We start from the raw sequence: 14,581 nt of genomic DNA on the forward strand, positions 1-14,581 counted from the left end.
TAGGCTGGGGAGGTCTACTTTTCCCCATGAAATTGCTACCTACCTTCTGCATTTTGCCTCCAATAAAGACTTCATACAGTGTAACTGCCACTTAGGACAGCGTCCCTGTTTTTGATCTCATTTTGAAAGGTCTGAATCCAGAAGAGCAGAGAAGGTTCAGAACCTCACAAGGAAAGGATGATTTTTCAGTCTCTTTACTTAACCATGAAACGCACACTACACAAAACAGGCTCCCTGTGTGAATCTCACCTGAACAAAGTGCTTTTTAAAGGATAACATTTTATTTTTCCCTCATAACTAAATTTTTGAAGTGTATGAACAGGTTTGGACAAATGTGATCCATAATGAAAAACTCTTTGTTTCCCATTTAGAAGTGAGATTTAATTATTTATTTCATTCTTTTTATTTATTTTTACATAACCAGTCAACAAACATTGATATAAAAGTATTTTTAAAGCTTCCCAGATGCGAGCAATGCGTCTCTGTCGTAATTCAATTCTTTCTAAACCCAAATTCTGTTGCATCTAAAATGCAACAAAAAGTCTTCTTGGAAGCATGAAATGATCACTAAGGCTTGTGGTTTGTTATTAATGTCTGTCTTTTGAGTCATAAAGACACACACACCTCATTTTCAGAGCAGCATCTCTGGCGTGAGCTGAAGTGGTAAAATCCATCACTCAGAACGCACAGGAATCGTCTTTATGTTAAATACAGAAGTATCTGTACAGTGAATATGTTGTGCATCAACTTTGTGTGTATTCATGTGTTTTTGTGTATTTTTACCATTGTATTTTGACCATCAGGTTTGCTGGAATGGGTAACCTGCTAAAAGTCCTAACAAGGGAAATAGAGAACTATCCACACTTTTTCCTGGACTTTGAAAGTAAGTCTGGCTGAAAAGTGGAACAGAAGGAGAAAAGATGGATGGACAAAGAGATGTAGGGGTTAATGGGTGGAGGGGCTGATGGGCTCAGCTGTTTCCTTTCTGTCAGCAGGTCTCTGCTCCTGGTGATGATGCCATGAAGAAGTCTGCTTTTGCTCCTGTCTTCTCTCCTTTTGCTTTTTTCCTCCCCCTCCGATCTTTTTCTTCCACTCAGCCATGGCGTCTCTCAGATCCCATCTCTGCTCATATAACTTTATTTTAATGACTTTTTAACATCACACACTTTCTCTTTCTTTCTCTTTCTGTCTTTGTTTCTCTCTCTTGCAGAAAGCAAATGGGGAATCTGTTAAAAGTGCTCACTTGCACAGAGCTTGAACAGGGGCCAAACTTTTTCCTTGACTTTGAAAGTGAGAACAGCTAATGCCTCTCCTTCTACTAGGCCAAACCCTCCCTTCCCTTATCCTTAAATTCATTCTTCCTTTGAGCTTTCTTTGGCCACTTTGACTGGTCAAGGGTCAGCCCATTCAGCTATTGAACTGTTGACCTCTTTGCTATTGAATTTTGAACACAGCCTCTGAAGGTTGTTATTAGAATTCCTGATTGATTTCTGGATGGTTTTGAAATCTATTCTCTGCCTGCTGATGTTCAAGAAGAATGGAGCTGACCCTTGGCCTTTTGCTGTCTGCTTTTACTAACTTGTCTGTATGCATGATCCTGTTGGTTTGTTTACAATGACACACATTTGAAGCATATTTATGAGGCATTATGTAACGACTAACATGACATTTATTATGCACTAAACCTTAAAATCTATTTAGTTTCATTTCCTTTTGCAAGCATGTCATGTATAGCTATAATTCAATCATATAATCAGCATTATTTAAATTTTTTATCTTTATAGTGAAATTCAGTTTTAGTACTGCTTTGCTACACAAGATTGACAGGTTAGCTAATTTCTTAACAGAGCAAATAAATCAGCTCTGGTCTGTTGTTTTTCATCCCACAGAAGGGAAAAAGAAACCCCAACCACTCTCACAGCGTCGCCAACCTCCGGCTTTGTTTATTCAGCAAAGAGGAAATGGTGGGAGTGGAAAGGTTTTTGAAATGCAAAACAGATCCCAGACAGAGTTTTAATGTCAGTGATACTCTATATTTAGAGCTGCTGTTGTAGAGGTTGACTCTGCAATCATGGTAGGTAAATTCACACATCTGTGAATTTCAGTTTCCATCAGACACCTTCAAAGAGCGAGAGGTCACATAAACAAAGCTGTTAATTGGGGAAATAAGCTGAGCTGATAATACATTTATTGGCTTCGTCAGAGATACTTGACATCCCCAAATAATTGACATCCCTCTTGAGACTATTTATTATAATCTTGCTAAAATTGGATAGGAAACTTGAAAGAGAACGGTAGCCAGTGGCAGAGGCAGTGGAACAAAAATGCAGTAGAGTTTCCATTAATGCTGTGCTACAGATCTGTGCAAACACACTTTCACATTTCACAATGTGGAACATTTACAGTTTTGTTTTTGTTTTGTTTTTTTTACATATACTGTACATCGCAATAGTTCTTTAACTGTCAGTTTTCAAACACTGCTGCTCTGAAATGATTTTACAATTCAGATTTTCCTACTTTGTTTTCCTAACAGGAAACATCAGGTCCACTATATTTAGTATAAGAGATAGATATCCTTTGATGAGTTGTAGCTCTTAAGATTAGTGCAAAACATTTAGGTTTTGTATTTCAAGTTAAAGGTGCCATGTGGGGGCGATATAAGCAGCATGTTTTCTCAGCTGATGGTTGAAGGACTCGTGTGTGGATGTACTTTATGTGCCACCAAAGCTGGAAATGTGGACTGATAGTTTTTTTAGATTTGACACACACACGCAAATGAAAACACAGTGTTCATTGTGCTGATTTTATTTATTTTTTTTATTGAACTTTTCACATTGAAATAAACAAATGGATGATTTAACTTTTAGTGGCAAAGCATTCAGCACACATGCTTGTGTTCTCCTTGTGAGTGTTGTCATTATTGAAAGAAACTGTCACTTGTCTAATTAAAGTCATTTCACATCAATGGACATTTAGTGTGTGATTCTGCAGTTTAGTTATGCTAGTAAATTACAGATAAATGTAACTATTATTTAGATTAAGATTATTCATGATGTGAAACGGCAAGAATTATTAGACTAATGTGTTTTCATTGTCAGATGACTACCTTGGCTAACCGCTGTGATGATTTGTGCCTGTTTTCCTGTTAGATGCACAGCCAACAGAAGGGGAACGAGAGGTGTGGAACCAGGTGAACTCAGTCCTGCAGGACTCTGAGAGCATCCTCTCTGGCCTGCAGGCATACAAAGGAGCTGGCCAGGAGATCAGAGATGTGAGGAGCACACAGACAAAAAGAGAAAGAAACTATGGAGCTCCTACACAGGAGATAATAAATACATAAATTAATTAATTCATCAATAAACAAACAAATAAATACATTTTAAAAAATACATTGACCAAGGATGTAGACCTAGCTTCATGTGAATATTTTATTTGCTTTCAACCATGCTCAGCACAGCTGTTTGTACTTGTAAAATCTGATTAGATGTTTTCTGTATGCTGGAGAAACAAAGCTAAATTGCACCGAAATGCAATTTATGTATGATCAAATGTTGTTGATCATAATGGCCCTAATCCTGGATGTTGCCTGACTTGCTGTTATCATTTGTGTTTGGTCCAGGCCATCCAAAACCCCAATGACCTCAGGCTACAGGAGCGAGCCTGGAACTCCGTCTGCCCACTTGTCATCAAACTGAAGAAGTTCTACAGTTTCTCTCTGAGGCTAGGTGGGTGTACAGCGCAGAGCAAAACATCTTAACTATGTTTTCAGTGACAGAATAATCATTTAATCATCATGTCATGGTCAACAATTATTATTTTTTTTATTATTTTTTTTACATTTTCAAATAAAATCTCAGTGAAGCTGGTTTTAATTTTTAAAATGCTACACTGCCACTCCATTCAGGTTGTGTTTACACATTTACAGATCATACTTGAATGATGTCTGGCCTGAGGTAATCTGCAGTTTTGTGTGATGTACTGTCCACTGAGATGTGTAATATGTCATCAGGTTATAATCATCTGTCCACACATACAGAGTGAGCACATGTTGATGGATATATTTTGTGAAAACTAAAGTCGTGGGAAGAAAATTATTTCATTGGCAAATTAGGATTCTTTCCTTTCTCTCTGTGTAAAATGTGATGATAAACTAGTAGTCTTTCAGTGTTTGAGCAGGAGCAGTCTAACGTCTACTCGGCAGCTGATGCTTTGTGTGTATGTGTGTCTTTGTCTTCAGAGGAGGCTCTGCAGAGTTTACTGGAGTGCCTGACATGTCCCCCCTTCACACCCACTCAGCACCTGGAGAGGGAGCAGGCTTTAGCCAAACAGTTTGCAGAGATCCTCCACTTCACTCTGCGCTTCGACGAGCTCAAGGTTCTCCTGAAACATTGAGTAGTTCATCTCATATGCATGCAGCACACACACTCACACCCAAACATATTATCTCTGTCGCCATACTCGTGAAACATCCAGTGTCCATCCAGTGTGCTGGCTCTTTTTCTTCGTCAGTGGAAGCTGAATGTGTTGTGTTTCCCCCTCAGATGAGAATTCCTGCCATTCAGAACGACTTCAGCTACTACAGAAGAACCATCAGTCGAAACAGAATAAACAACATGAATGTGAGTTATTCACTAATTATGCATAGATCTACAATATATATATATATATATATATATATATATATATATATATATATATATATATATATATAGCATAAAGTTGCTACTCTAGCTGTAGTGAAATGTAAAATTCAACTGTCCCACTCTGAAACCTCTCATTGTCTCTTTTTGCAACTGAAGTTGGACATTGAGAGTGAAGTCAACAACGAGATGGCCAACAGGATGTCTCTGTTCTATGCAGAGGCAACACCCATGCTGAAAACGCTCAGCAATGCAACCACAAACTTTGTGACAGAGGTGAGAATAATAATTATCACTGCATAGGGAAAAAGTCTTTGCACTGAAGTCTTAAAAACAGTGTTCTATTTTCTCTTGTTCCAAATTGGGAAATGTCTGTCAAACATACTTTAAGGGAATTCATATTTGGCATTAATTCATTATTATTGTACTGCTCTGAAGCAGCTGGCAGAATAAAGCAGTAACCCTAAAATATTTTAGATAAATGTTGGTGACACGTGTAACCAGATATCAATCCACATTATGCAGTTCACACACTAATAGCAAGCCAATCCCAGCTGACACTGGACGAGGGTAGGGTCCACCCTGAACAGGTCAGCCAATGTATAGACACATACAGAGAAAAACTGTTCAGATTCACCAGTTACCTGTACCATTCTTTGTGTGTGACTGTGGAAGGAAGCTGGGGTCCCTGGAGGAAACCCACGGGAGCATGGAGAAAATGCAAACTTCACACTTACTTTCTATAGTTTGTATATGTCTTTGGAAAATCAGCATTTTCAATTTCGCTGTGCTGTGTTTTATTGTCACAGTGACAACAGAAGAACCTCATTTTGAATCTGATTCCAGAAAGGCCCCAGATAGTTCTGAGTTCTCCATCTTAGTAAAGACAGATTGGTACTGGTTCCACTGGCAAAGCAGTTAAGTTTTGAATTTTTCGGGTGGGCCACAGTCATATGCATGACAATAACAGAGCCAATGAGGGCACTTAAGTAGCCAGAAAAAAACATATTGATATTGATGTTCCACTGGCTGAATGATATCCAATTCATATCACCATCGCACTCCAATTTGCTCAGATCGTATCTGGAGGAAAATGGAGGAAATCCTAGGAGGTTATTCTCACCTGAATGCTACATACTAGCCTTTGTCAGCTAACATGTAGTGTTTGAGTTTTTAAAGGCGAGGAGGGTCACTGGTTTAACGGGGGAGATGATAAGGTGCCAATATCCTATGTGCATGTTGGCACAAGCAATAACTCCATTTTATCTTTAAATATAAAAAGGTTGTTTTGCTGCTCTATGCTAACCCTTTAACCTTGGAAGGAAAGCATTTAAGGAAGTGCTAATAACATCTGCTTTACTGTTCGGCAGAACAAGACTCTTCCACTGGAGAACACAACAGACTGTCTCAGCACCATGGCCAGTGTCTGTAAAGTCATGCTGGAGACACCGTGAGTTACACATACACACACATTCAATCAACCTGTGGTATGTGCACTTTTTTTATTTATTTTTTTAACCAACTTCATACCAATCGATAATATATTAAATTAGTATTTTGCAAACTCGAAAGAATTTGACACAAACATTTTCCTCTATGAAGGCCAGAATCTTTCAAACAAAGCAATTACATACTCTGATTTTCCCTCCCCTTTTTTTTTTTTTTTTCTTTTCTTTTTCTTTCTCCTGTTATCACAAAACACAATGTCTGCGGTCACCAGCTGCATCAATTAAACCTTAACCTATTGATACCACAGCAGACACATCTGTCAGTGCATGGGGTTTGTTCTTTACAGAAGACACACAACTGGTTTATTACCATCGCAACTGATTCAACAAACTCTCCATATCAGTGGCAGCCATCTTGGCTGTTACTGAAAATGTTCCAGCAGTTCTCCTCTATACGTCATTGCATCAAACCTGCCCAATTTTAGATAAAAAAAAAAATGGATCTGAATGTTAACATGAGCTGATTGTTCAGTCTGGTTTCCAGGCTGTAAATCTGTTTCTTGTCTACTGCTGTTTTCTCACTCTGGCTCGGTGATGTTTTCAGGGAATATTCCAGTCGTTTCAGCAGCGAAGATACGCTCTTGTTTTGCATGAGGGTCATGGTCGGGGTCATCATTCTGTATGACCACGTCCACCCCAACGGCGCCTTCAACAAGTCCTCCAAGATAGACGTAAGACACAAGCACACACTCTCAGCTGCTGAGATCATGTAACATCAGCCCCTCAGACCACAGATCCTTTCCTGTCCTTTCCTGCTCTCACTCTGTTAATTCCTCTCAGATGAAAGGCTGCATAAAAGTCCTGAAGGACCAGCCAGCAGACAACGTAGAAGGCCTACTGAATGCCCTCAAGTAGGCTCCTCTCACTCTATTTAAATTCTGATACACAGAGCAATGCTGCTAACAGCCTCCTAATGCATCACTTATTATTTCTCTCTTCAGATTTACCACAAAACACCTGAATGATGAGTCCACTCCGAAGAACATCAGAACAATGCTCCAGTAATGTTGGCTTTTTTTTTTTTTTTTTAATATATATAAATAGATATGAAGAGGCTCAATGCTCTGACCTCAAATAAGATGTATATGTTTACATTATTTAAAAAGACTCGATGTCAATACTTGTGTGTATTTGCATAGTCATTCCCTCCAAGTTATTGAAATCTGCAAACATGTAAAAAGCATCACATCAATTGCCTCTGCTGTTAACAGCTGTTGAAGCACAAATGACGGATCTGTCAGCCTGATACCGTAACTTAGCAAGCAGCGCATAAAAAATTAGCAGTGGCAGCATAAAAATGTCCTTAAACAAATCTTGTCAGTCGTTTATTTGACAATGAAAGTCAAATTCACCTTATTGGGCTGTTAGTGTGTTTGTTTTATAAACAGTCAAATTTGAAAGGTTGTCATTTCAAACAAATCAGCATGTATTAAATTAAGTGAAATGTTGTATCATCCCATGTTTTTAACCTGATTACAAAGTTCAAGATTTATTGACAATATGAAATCAGTCAATGTTAAGTGGACATGTCTGTTGAAGTGAAGGGCTAAATGTTGATTGAGAGTAGGTAAGGGACTGATTGGTTTGACCTGTTTAAACGCATTTTCATGTTTTCTTTTTTATAGTCTGCTGTTATATTTTGATGTTGCTCTTTTCAAACTCCAGCCTTGTTCGTCTGATGTAAAAAAAAAAAAAAAAATTTAATAATAATAAATTCACTGTGAACGTAAAAACACACTTTGCACATTCAGTGATATCCGGTTTGTCAAAGTTGGTTTAACATCAGAGGTTTTGCTGACAGAGTATGTTATAATAGAGAATCACAAAATCAAATCAAATCAAAACAACCAGATGTTTTTATTTAACCGTTTGTTGCGATGCTCTGAATGACACCTGTGTTTTGCCATGTTCTAAGTATCTTTTTTTTTAGCTTTTGTATTAAACATGAAAAGAAAGGTCCCCCAAAATCTGTAATCCTGTATAAATGAAGCAAGAATTTTAAAGATTTTCTCTTTCTGTTTCAAATTAGTTTAATACCAGGTTGATTTTCTTTTCTTTTCTTTTTTTTAAATAGAAATTTTTATAATTGACTTCTATACCAAGGATCATTTCATAACCTAAAAACTGACCGTTTGGGTCACAATGTACACCTCAAAATTTGCCTTAAATTGGAATTTTAAAGTATGAAAGACTGTAGAGACTTCAGTGAATTGTGAGACTGATCAGTGTCACATCATACACAGCGCTGTATTTCTGATATTGTAGCTCATTTTACTAAAATTTCATCACAAACCTGCCTGATTTGTTCCCCGGCTCGTCCACAAGCATCAGCTGCACCAGCTGACCTGCTGAAACTCACCTGTTCACATGGTGACAATCTCAGACAATCTCCTCATCCGTCATGATGTTCGTGTTTTTTTTTTTTTTTTTTGTTGTTGTTTGTTTGTTTGTTTGTTTTTTTTAGGTTCCATTAACCTTAAAAGTTAATGGAGTGAAACAAAAATGTCTTAAAGGACGCAACTTGTTCGTCAGTATGCTTTTAGTAAAATCTACTTTTTCAGAGAAAGTATTAAGCAGACACCATCATCACCCCTGTGATCTTGCTTTATGGGAATGTCTGTCTTATCAGGAAGGACAGCATTGCCTTGAATAAACCACTCTAACAAATACCAGGGAGCAGTAAAGTCTATTCTTTCATCCAGAATTACTCCAATTTGTGAGGCCACTCATCCTGCCCTCTGTACCATACACACTATGCCCTTTGATTAACATACCATCGCGCAGTTAAGTAACCTGAAATCACCATGTCTGGTATCTACCATTCATTTAAGCCTTGTTCATTTTTGATCATTTTGTATTTAGTAATGTGTGTGTGTGTGTGTGTGTGTGTGAGAGAGAGAGAGAGCCATACTTTGAATGCAATGTTTTATATGCAATGGATGAGACTTAAAGTAATGTGTACATATGATACTGATATTTCATATCTGACTTAAGTTTTTTTTTTTTTTTTTTTTTTTTGTTTGTTTTTTTAATAAGAATCACATCCTCTGTCACGTGTCATTGATGTACACAAAGCGCCTCTCTGCCCAGAATATGCTACTGTGAGTTGAATGCAAGATGTCGTTTTGAATACTGAGACATTTTTTCAGTCTTAAACTGACAGCTACTGTTTAATGTTTTTGCAGTTCGGACTCGTTTATATAAATAGTTTTGGCTTTGTATTGCATTCTGAGTGGGATGTGTGGATTGGATAATAAAGGTGGTACATTTCTTACACAGACTGTGGTTCTTTTGTTCTTATTTATAACACGTGGTACACAGCTAGTGTGGTTATGTTGTGCACCTGATGTTCCTGGTTCATTGATGCTAACTAAGGTTACCCTAAGGTTTTTTGTTTTGTCTTGTTTTGACTTTCTTAATGTTATTTTTATATTGAATGTTGTTAGTATTTTTCCATCAGGACTGTTTGGAGTATGGATGACCTTGTGGGCAGGAACAAAACATGGACCCACACCTCAAAACATTGCTCCATGCCACAATGCTAGTGAAAAATCTCTTGTGAGTTTAAATAAAAATTATTTGAAAGTTTTGCTGTTGCTACACAGCTAACATTAGTGTTAACATCTGCTAACTCACTAGGCTAGATATATCAAACTTCATTCCTGTCTCTCCACAGAGTTACCTTTTAGAGGTGGAAGGCAACACAAATGTTGCAATAATGTCTTTTTGTCTACTGAAGTTTGCAATGCCAACCTGCTGGCAGCCTCCCCTTTAAATAATCAGCGCTGTTAAGATAAAAGCAGTTGTAATGTAACTACAAGATCAGAAACACTGAATGCAGCTCATGAAAAAGGTTCATCACCTTTTATTTTTAAAGTAACAAGATACATCTCAAAGTTATGATTATGTAAAATGTTCATCACAATTCAATCTCATGTTCAGCCAGAGCTTTTTACACAGCACAATATAATTCAGTAAATCAGTAAATAATACACCCAGCTGCACCTTCTAACATGCTTCAATGCTGAATTGTCTTGGTGCTGCAGTTCTGATGTCATCCTGATGGGGGTGATATGCTTCACTCATGAATGAGGGTGAGGAGCAGGCACAGTCCACGGCCGGTGCTCAAAGAGAGGTGTACCTAGAATTGATGATATTATGTTGAGTTTGAAAAAGTGAACACAATACATCAACCTTTGCATATTAAATGACTTGAAATGCTCTTTTGTTTGAAACTACTGTAATGAAATATGTTTGAATAAAACAAAGTTACAATATATATATATATACCTTTGTATTTTTCATTGCAATAAAGTGTAATGAGCCTGCAATTCAGTAGAACAACATTTCTAACAGGGTCACAAATTGCATTCAGTCTCTGACTTTTCTTGCAGATTCAGTCACTTTTTCTTAATGCACAGTGTGTGCTGAAAGCGTTTGTTGCTGTGTGGTTACATCATATTCAGCCCAGAGGAGGGGTGCCTTACTGGGAGAGCTCCGGTGAGAGCGCTGGGATGCCCGGAACGCCTCAGCACTCAGCTGCGGCACCGCCACCCTCACAGGCCCCGGACAGATCCCAGCATTCCACCGGGCCAGGCGCAGCAGGCCGTCTGCAGCCTCCTCGTTGGGGGGGTGGTCCTCACTGTGAGAGGCCCACTGAGGTCGAGCCATACTCTGACGATGAAGAGGATGGGATCTGTGGTTGGAGCTCAGGGACATCTGAAAGAGGAGGACAGATGTCAGAGAACTGGGTTTACTTTGATAAAGTGTTCAGAAAAATGGATTTAAAAAAAAAAATAATACCATATAGAGGCATTGAAATAAATGTATGATGGGTCCATCGCAGCCTGAATATTAAATGCCACAGTGTCCTTTATGTCACCCTTTCCACCCCCTTTCTGAGCCTTTCTGTGTAAACGCTCCTCCATAATGCATGATACCTGCTGGCTGCACAGTCCCCAGAGAACCTTCCACATTTAGCCCCCCTCCCTTTGAATCAGACAGGGAGGTCACAGTCACAGTGGGGTAAAAGTGGGGATGATAAATGGGGGGTGGGGGGTCGTGTTACCAGAGATTTGGCTTTGCGGAGTTTGTAATTTGCCTCAGACAGTTTTTTCTTGCTCTCGCCGTCTGGCTTGAGGCTGGTACTGCTGCAGGAGGAGGCACCTCTCATCCGCCTGCAGAGAGAGAGAGAGAGCAAACACCTCAGCACATCTATGCTTCCTAATAAAGTACTGGTTGTTTACAATCAGGGGCAGAGTTAGTTTGAGCTGTACAGCCATCAGTACTGAACTGATTTGTGTTGAACTTTGTGGAGAGACAGAGCATGGACCAGAGAAGAACCTGTTCAACTTTGATGCGTCTCCAGATCATTTTATTCTGAATTACAGTCAGTCAGTCCCTCTCTCTGCATTATTAGACATGAACCTTTGATTATTGTAGCAGAAACATAACACATAACCTCTTTTCAGATAATAGAGCGTCACTAGACAGAATGATGATGATGCACATTGAAATTAGCTGTGTTCATATTTGTTATCGAAGTTGGCTTCTTGAGAAGCATCTTGGACAGTTAAAGCCAAATGGAAAAATATTGCAGATATTCTGATGCTGTGGATTTTTCATTGAGTATATAATATATCTTCAATATGCCTGGATGGCTACCTTTTGTTATCTGATGTCTTGTCTAAGCACCTGACACAGGAGTCTATTTTATAGTGATATATGTTTGTATTTTGTTTCCCTAGCCAACCTCCATGTTCCAATCTTAGATACTTTGATTGTCAAGAAGTAGATCCTGATAATATTATGTCCTTAAATCATATCATGTCTTTATAGTGTTTTAAGTGTTTCAAGTGAAGATGGGTTGGGTGAGTGTTAAGTTTCTGCTGCTGCTTTGTACAGTCTTACACCGTCAGAGCCTGCTCCATGGGGTCCAGGTTGTCCAGGTAGTTAAAGCGCTGTGTGTCTTTGGGATGCCTGTCTGAATCTCTCCATGGAGGCTTCCTCTCTCTGCTTAATCCAGTCTTGAAACTGCTCCCAACTCTCTGGATAGCAGACCCTGGACGCTCCCCGGTCAGGAGGCCTGGTTCTGGCAGATCTTCGTGTCTTCCATTGATCCGTGTTACATCTGGAATCAAAAACTGCTGCTGGGACGAGGCAGTCTGGAGGCAGGCGAGATTCTGTATTGACATTCTATCACAGAAATCTTCTTATCCTGAGCCACAGTTCTGTTAATGTGAAATATGAGGATGAATCCTGACCCTTTGAGGGGAGAGTCGCAGCTCTTGCACAGTCTGGATGTAGTGTCTCTTCCAGACGCCTTGCTCGAACCGTGTGGGGGAGAAACTGATGGACCAGCCGTGCTTCAGACACTTGGGAATCCACAGCTGGTCCAGCTCCACTATGCTCTTCCAGTGCCAGCTCACCTGTCCACAGCAGGCAGTGAAACAAAGGCACCAGAATTTCAATTTCACTCCTCACGATTCTCAGCTGATTAGGTCCACATTATGTTGAGTTTGGGTACCTGTGCACACCGACAGAGGCTGCGGGGGTCCAGGAATGAGAAGAGGTAGAGGCAGAGGGCTCTGGGCAGCAGGCAGGTAAAGTCTGCAGCCTGCAGGGGGAGCCGTCCGCTCACACTGACACTGAGGAACCTCAGCTGCTCCTCTGAACAGCTCAGCACACAGTCCTGCAGCACTGCCCTCCTCTGCCTGTCAGACCACCTGTCAAACTGAACACATGGATCTGTCACGTCCACTCCAACAGCTCGGTTCAGCTGGATCAAAGATGGATTCCAGTGAGCACATGGTGTGGTTTTGAATGTCCAGTTATTTGAATGGGACACAACAAAGGTCCTTCAGCTTTAGTCTATTCTTACCCACTTTGCCAGAAGGATTCGCCTCTCTTCAAAGACCTGAGGGAGAGGAGAGGATGTAGGAACAGGTGAATCGTCTGGTGTCAACATAAATTATTTCCAAAAACTTGGACCAAACTGAAAACCGAATCCTGTTTTCTTCCATCACAGTGACAGAAACTCAAGTCTCATGTGCGAAAGCAAACCCAAGGATGGACAGTAACAGACAGAAGCCAACAGTGGCTGTAGTAGATAAAGCTGGGAATTTTTCACCAGACCCTCATCCTAAATCCATGTTCACCGATCAAACTTGAAGGCGTACTGAAGCAATGAAGCTGTGTACTTCATCCTCTTCTGATCAAAACTGTGCTTCATTAATGCATGAAACTAACTCCAATTTTAGAACCTCATAAATAAGAACCTGTGCTCATCTCAATAAATAAGTAATGTGCCGTGGTCTGCAGATAGCATGATGTTTATCTAGTATAATTTTGCAGGGGGGATTAGGAGAGCTGACCTTGCTGTTTGCCACAGGGTGGTTCAGAGGAGTCCAGGCGCTCAGCTTAGTCTGCATCTTGGCACAGGTTGACGGTGACCTTGGTGCATGTGGCATCTCCAGGTTACATCTAGGTGGAGGTGGCATGCTGAAATACACATAGATTGAACTTTTTGGTGGTTCGGTGCTCTTTGCTTCCCATTTTTCATTGTGTGTATCATGTTAACATTTTTCCCTAAAGGCTTGCTATAAAGTTTTGGCACTTAACAGCATCTGCCTGAGCACATAAACTCTCATGCTGAGTCTCCTGGAAAACACTTGAAAAACACTTTTGATCCCCTCCGATATAGTCTGATAAGTGAAGCCAGATGATAGTCATGTTGTAGAGTAATTCTTACGATTTTTCTCCACTGTTACCCAAAGAAAAGCAAACAAAGGATCGCCATTTTGTATCCAGCTGTATCCTGTTAAAATAAGATTTTGGTGTAACCAAAACCATTCCAAATTGAAAATGGCAAGACCCCAACCTGTCTTGCAGACACAGACACACACTTATGGCGGCATTGTTGTACTACATGTGTGAATAAGACACTGCTGCTCAGCACTGTACAGCACAGTCCCTTTGGTATTTAACTCACCATCAATTCTCCTCGGTCGACCCAAAATGTAAATCCACCTCTTAGGCTCACTTTGTGTATCTGTCCCCGATGGCCTTTGTGCCCGTACACCCAAACTCCACTTCGTCTTCCCACTCCCCTGTGCACAGTTTACTTGTTTCCATAGTAACAGTGAGTGTGCTCTCCTTACACTGACTGGCTCGTCACGGCCTGCCACACACGAGGGGGGTGCTGCAAAGCCAACCGCGGTGGAGAGTGTGGAGTATGCAGGCCTCGGTGGCTCTAATGATGACAAATGTAACACAGAGGGCCTGACGCTGCAATTTCTGTAGAGACCATCTTCTTCCTACACACTGATGCGACAAAAAGATGTCTGTATTCTTGTGAAGCAAGTATCCTTCACAAGAATATATGTGAGACACTGGGGGGGAAAAAACGATTCCTAGAACGACAGGACAATTGAA

General features: G+C 40.1%; 2 protein-coding genes across 3 annotated transcripts in view; one reads left to right on the forward strand and one right to left on the reverse strand.

Moving 5' to 3' along the window:
• The window catches only part of fam49a (family with sequence similarity 49 member A), a 30,329-nt gene extending 22,398 nt beyond the window's left edge, over nt 1-7,931 (forward strand). Inside the window, exons 3-12 of one of the 2 annotated variants that reach the window (XM_029495918.1) lie at nt 804-883; nt 3,150-3,271; nt 3,620-3,725; nt 4,238-4,374; nt 4,542-4,619; nt 4,800-4,916; nt 6,011-6,090; nt 6,693-6,819; nt 6,929-6,999; nt 7,090-7,931. In XM_029495918.1, the coding sequence (XP_029351778.1) occupies nt 814-883; nt 3,150-3,271; nt 3,620-3,725; nt 4,238-4,374; nt 4,542-4,619; nt 4,800-4,916; nt 6,011-6,090; nt 6,693-6,819; nt 6,929-6,999; nt 7,090-7,153 (972 nt within the window). In that variant the 5' untranslated portion in view covers nt 804-813 and the 3' untranslated portion in view covers nt 7,154-7,931. Of the gene's footprint in view, nt 1-803; nt 884-928; nt 1,291-3,149; nt 3,272-3,619; nt 3,726-4,237; nt 4,375-4,541; nt 4,620-4,799; nt 4,917-6,010; nt 6,091-6,692; nt 6,820-6,928; nt 7,000-7,089 lie in introns of those variants that run through there. The other variant, XM_029495919.1, reaches the window with a different exon arrangement.
• Nucleotides 7,932-9,604: 1,673 nt separating this feature from the next.
• Nucleotides 9,605-13,617, reverse strand: fbxo16 (F-box protein 16). The gene is made up of 8 exons (XM_029497118.1): nt 13,522-13,617; nt 13,029-13,064; nt 12,675-12,881; nt 12,412-12,576; nt 12,059-12,312; nt 11,217-11,325; nt 10,636-10,867; nt 9,605-9,630 (listed from the first exon to the last, which is right to left on the reverse strand). Exons 1-8 carry the CDS (start codon nt 13,615-13,617, stop codon nt 9,605-9,607), a joined length of 1,125 nt encoding a protein of 374 aa, XP_029352978.1.
• Between the last annotated feature and the right edge of the window lie 964 nt (nt 13,618-14,581).

The sequence above is a fragment of the Echeneis naucrates genome, chromosome 24 (genome assembly GCF_900963305.1).
Source record: "Echeneis naucrates chromosome 24, fEcheNa1.1, whole genome shotgun sequence".
NCBI classification, from domain to species: domain Eukaryota; kingdom Metazoa; phylum Chordata; class Actinopteri; order Carangiformes; family Echeneidae; genus Echeneis; species Echeneis naucrates.

What these genes read in the sequence shown, in the direction of transcription:
- fbxo16 (XM_029497118.1), bottom strand. Translation starts at nt 13,617, where the DNA reads ATGCCACATGCACCAAGGTCACCGTCAACCTGTGCCAAGATGCAGACT. An exon ending in ACCCTGTGGCAAACAGCAAG is followed by an intron (nt 13,065 to 13,521) that starts GTCAGCTCTCCT and finishes CCTCTCCCTCAG; the next exon opens with GTCTTTGAAGAGAGGCGAAT. An exon ending in CTCTCACCGGAGCTCTCCCA is followed by an intron (nt 9,631 to 10,635) that starts GTAAGGCACCCC and finishes CCTGCCCACAAG; the next exon opens with GTCATCCATACTCCAAACAG.